At 50.8% G+C, this 2658-nt stretch overlaps 1 protein-coding gene across 1 annotated transcript in view; it reads left to right on the top strand.

The window, feature by feature from the left end:
• LOC130376189 (ephrin type-A receptor 7) overlaps positions 1–2134 on the top strand; it is a 70368-nt gene extending 68234 nt beyond the window's left edge. The window contains exons 5-6 of the mRNA XM_056583410.1: positions 138–302; positions 2020–2134. Coding sequence (XP_056439385.1) covers positions 138–302; positions 2020–2134 — 280 coding nt within the window. The remainder of the gene's footprint in view (positions 1–137; positions 303–2019) is intronic.
• Positions 2135–2658: the final 524 nt, after the last annotated feature.

Genomic DNA, 2658 nt, shown 5'->3' with positions numbered 1-2658 from the left:
CCTCCCTCTCCAACCCCCCGCCCCCTCCCCCCCCTCCCCTCCCCTCCCTCCCCTCTCCTCCCCAATCCTCCTACCCCTCCCCCTCCCCCCCCCCTTCCTCCCTCCTCCCTCTCCTCCCCCTCCTCCTCCTCCTCCAGGACCCTGGGCTCCTCCATGGCCTTGGCGGAGCGTCCGCTGCCGTCCTTCTCGGCGTTCAACTCGGTGGGGGAGTGGCTGGAGGCGGTGGACATGGGCCGCTACAAGGACAACTTCACCGCCGCCGGCTACTGCTACCTGGAGGCCGTCGCCCGCATGACCGTACAGTGAGTGGACGCCATGATGCCGGGCAACTCGCTCTCTCTTTTAACATGTCTCTCGCTCTCTCTTTTAACATGTCTCTCGCTCTCTCTCTCGCTGTCTGTCTCCCTCTGTCTCTCTTGCTCTCTCTCTCTCTCTTTCGCTTTCTCTCTCTCTCCCTCCTTCTCTCTCTCTCTCCTCTCTCTCTCTCTCTCTGTCTCTGTAGGTCTGTCTGTCTGTCTGTCTGTCTGTCTGTCTGTCTGTCTGTCTGTCTGTCTGTCTGTCTGTCTGTCTGTCTGTCTGTCTGTCTGTCTGTCTGTCTGTCTCTCTAGCTCGCTGCATCTTTATCTCTTGCTCTCTCTCTCTCTCTCTCTCTCTCTCTCTCTCTCTCTCTCTCTCTCTCTCTCTCTCTCTCTCTCTCTCTCTCTCTCTCTCTCTCTGTTCCTCTAGCTCTGTGTATCCTCTAGCTCTCTCTTTTTTTCCGTTTCTCTATATATATTTTTTCTCGCACATTATGTGGGTGCCCTTTGTGTCTCTTCAGGGTACTGATTCTCTCTCTATTCACTATCAGTTTCTCTGTCTATCACCTGCCTCTCTTTGACAACCACTCTTTTTCTCTCTCCCTCTATTTCAACCTCTCTCTTTAACTCTGCATTGCTTTTCATTCTGACTGTTCGATCTTTCCACTCTCTCTCCCTCTTTCAGTCTCCCCCTCGCCCTCTCTATTTCCCTCTCACTCTCCTTTAACAATGCATCTCTCTTTCAGTCTCACTCCGTTACTCTTCTCTCTCTCTCTCTCTCCCTCTCATTCACTCTGTCTCTCAGTCTCTCTATCCCCCCTCCCTCCCTCTCCCTCCCTCGGTTGAATAAATAAGCAGTCGTTTTGGTGCAGAGCGGGTGAGCAACAGCAGCCTGAGCGCTGCCGTTGGTATTCCCTGCTCTGTGTGATCGATGTGCTCTGATTCACTCTCTCAGATATCATTTTCTCTACACAAGGTGATTTGTTAAGAATAGCTTTTTCCCATCCCTGAATGATTCATTCAGGGGCAGAGAGAAAATAACACAAATGAGGTTTTGTTTTAGAGCCTTAGTTTAAGTGGAAGTTATTGTCTCGACTGTATATACCGCAGGAAATATACTGAAACATCAATATATATATTTATAGATTCATATCTCCACTTATCCTCGCCACAATATATTCTCGCCCAGATTCAATCTGTATAACGCAGTACAACATATTGGTTTATTGGCAGTCTGCAAAAGCCCCTCTTTTTTCCCCTCCCGCATGATAATTGAGTTGACATTTTCACCGAGTGTATGAAATGTTGTTCATACGCGCCGGAAAATATCCGCTAGAGAACAGCGCGAGGCTGAATCCTTTGTCGCTTTTGAGGAAACAGATGAAAAACAACCAAAATGGGTCTCGTAAATGTTAATCTGACGTGATGGCGGAGGTATCGGTGCCAGTTCGATTAAATATCACTGACAGTTACACAGTTCAAAACCCAGAGACCTGGATATGATCGTAGACGCGACCGACACAAAAACAACTGAACGCAACAACAGACATACTAAACAAACCCCGAACTGATTGAGACGAGAGTGAAACGCACCCCACCCAACAGATGTGTGGAAATCAACACGTTCATTTATAAGAGGCAGGAAACAAACAACAACCAGGGCACACCCTTTTTCCCGTAAGGCCACGCCTCCTTCTAACCGACGTTCCTTTGTTTTCCGTAGAGATGTGCTGAGCCTCGGCGTGACGTCCCTGGAGCACCAGAAGCTCATCCTGACCTCCATCCAGGCCTTGAGGGCGCAGGTCATCCAAATGCACGGCCGCGGCGTCCAGGTCTGACCCCGCCCGGCCCGCCGCACCAAAAAAAAAAATAACCACACACGCACACCCATTGGGCGTGCACCAACGTGCGCAAACCCGCGCCCGGACCCCGGACAGATGAGGCCGGGGGTGAAAAGGATGGAGGGAGGAGATTTTCCAAGACTCGAGAGAACGAAAGAGAAGTAGAATCATCGGCGCCTCCTATCTCCCCTTTTCTCGGTGTCTGCCGTGGGTTTTTATATGGCTTCCTACTGAGGTGATCTCCTCCACTTCCTTCCTTCCTTCCTTCCGTCCTTCCTTCCTTCCTCAGCTCTGTGAATCCTCTCTGGCTCCTGCAAAGGGGTATCGCAGAGAGGTGATGTCATTTGACCTACGGTGACCTTCACTGACCTCAATCGATTGGTGGGGCCACCTGTGGTGAGGTTCAAGTTCTGGAGCAGGTCGTCTGAAACCAACAGATTTACTGTCTGCTGAACTGTGACTGTGACTTTCCTTTAGTTTTGTATTAGGAGAAGTTGGCCTCTGAACTGCTGGACACGACG

The sequence above is a fragment of the Gadus chalcogrammus genome, chromosome 22, assembly GCF_026213295.1.
Source record: "Gadus chalcogrammus isolate NIFS_2021 chromosome 22, NIFS_Gcha_1.0, whole genome shotgun sequence".
Taxonomy (NCBI): domain Eukaryota; kingdom Metazoa; phylum Chordata; class Actinopteri; order Gadiformes; family Gadidae; genus Gadus; species Gadus chalcogrammus.
This window is presented reverse-complemented; position numbering and strand designations above follow the sequence as displayed.